At 52.4% G+C, this 1,148-nt stretch overlaps 1 protein-coding gene across 1 annotated transcript in view; it reads left to right on the forward strand.

Moving 5' to 3' along the window:
* PUM1 (pumilio RNA-binding family member 1) overlaps window positions 1-1,148 on the forward strand; it is a gene marked incomplete at its 5' end in the record, with an annotated part of 68,315 nt that overhangs the window by 57,373 nt on the left and 9,794 nt on the right. The window contains 2 exons of the mRNA XM_010136294.1: window positions 1-183; window positions 944-1,073. Coding sequence (XP_010134596.1) covers window positions 1-183; window positions 944-1,073 — 313 coding nt within the window. The remainder of the gene's footprint in view (window positions 184-943; window positions 1,074-1,148) is intronic.

Genomic DNA, 1,148 nt, shown 5'->3' on the forward strand with positions numbered 1-1,148 from the left:
CCTCTTCAGCCCCAGCAGCACGCTCTGCCCCTCCTCCCGCCTGCGCTACGGGATGTCCGATGTGATGCCCTCGGGCCGGAGCAGGCTGCTGGAAGACTTCCGCAATAACCGGTACCCGAATTTACAGCTGAGGGAGATTGCTGGGCACATCATGGAGTTCTCCCAAGATCAGCATGGATCCAGGTGGGGTTCAAAACCTTGTGCTGTAGGAAGCTTCCAGGACTCTTTGAGTTGGCATCACAGCCTGAAGCAAAGGGCCAGAAACAGGGGAAAAGTGGTAGAAGGGAGAAGCTCATCCCTGGAACCATTCCAGGTCAGGTTGGATCTTAGGGCTCTGAGCAACCCGCTGTAGTTGGACTGGATGAGCTTTGAAGGTCCCTTCAACCCAAACTACTCTGTTTCTAGTGTAACGCTCTGACCCTTTTCAAAGATTGTCTGGGTACAAATGCTGGAGTTCATCCTCTGAGGAGAAACTTGCTTCGTGACTTGTCCTGCTGGCATAATGCAACTCATTTTAAAGAGCTGTCTGGATGCGAGACCTTGCTGTACTGTTCTACTGAGATCTGCTTTGCTTGGAGTGGGGAGATTGTTGGGCTCCCAACAGTGACATGTGGCCATGGACCTCATGGCTGGGGCCCCGACTTGTCCTGCTGGCATAATGCAACTCATTTTAAAGAGCTGTCTGGATGCGAGACCTTGCTGTACTGTTCTACTGAGATCTGCTTTGCTTGGAGTGGGGAGATTGTTGGGCTACCAACAGTGACATGTGGCCATGGACCTCATGGCTGCGACCACCTCGAGGGTTCAGATTGCTGTGCAGAGCAGCTCTGTTTGAAAGATTGGGTTTGCCAGAGCTTAGAGTCTGAGGCTTTCGAAAGGGTTTGTATGAACAAGCGTGTTGAGGACGTATGTGCCAGTGGCATCACACAGGCCTATTTTCCAGGTTTATTCAGCTGAAGCTGGAGCGTGCTACCCCTGCAGAACGGCAGCTCGTGTTCAACGAGATCCTCCAGGCAGCCTATCAGTTGATGGTCGATGTGTTTGGAAATTACGTCATCCAGAAGTTCTTTGAAGTAAGTCCACGTTCCCCTGCCAGTCTTGCTCAGGTGCCTGCCATCCAGAGGTGTCGGACGAGCTCGCAGAAATCC

This window comes from Buceros rhinoceros, unplaced genomic scaffold (genome assembly GCF_000710305.1).
Source record: "Buceros rhinoceros silvestris isolate BGI_N320 unplaced genomic scaffold, ASM71030v1 scaffold6635, whole genome shotgun sequence".
Taxonomy (NCBI): domain Eukaryota; kingdom Metazoa; phylum Chordata; class Aves; order Bucerotiformes; family Bucerotidae; genus Buceros; species Buceros rhinoceros.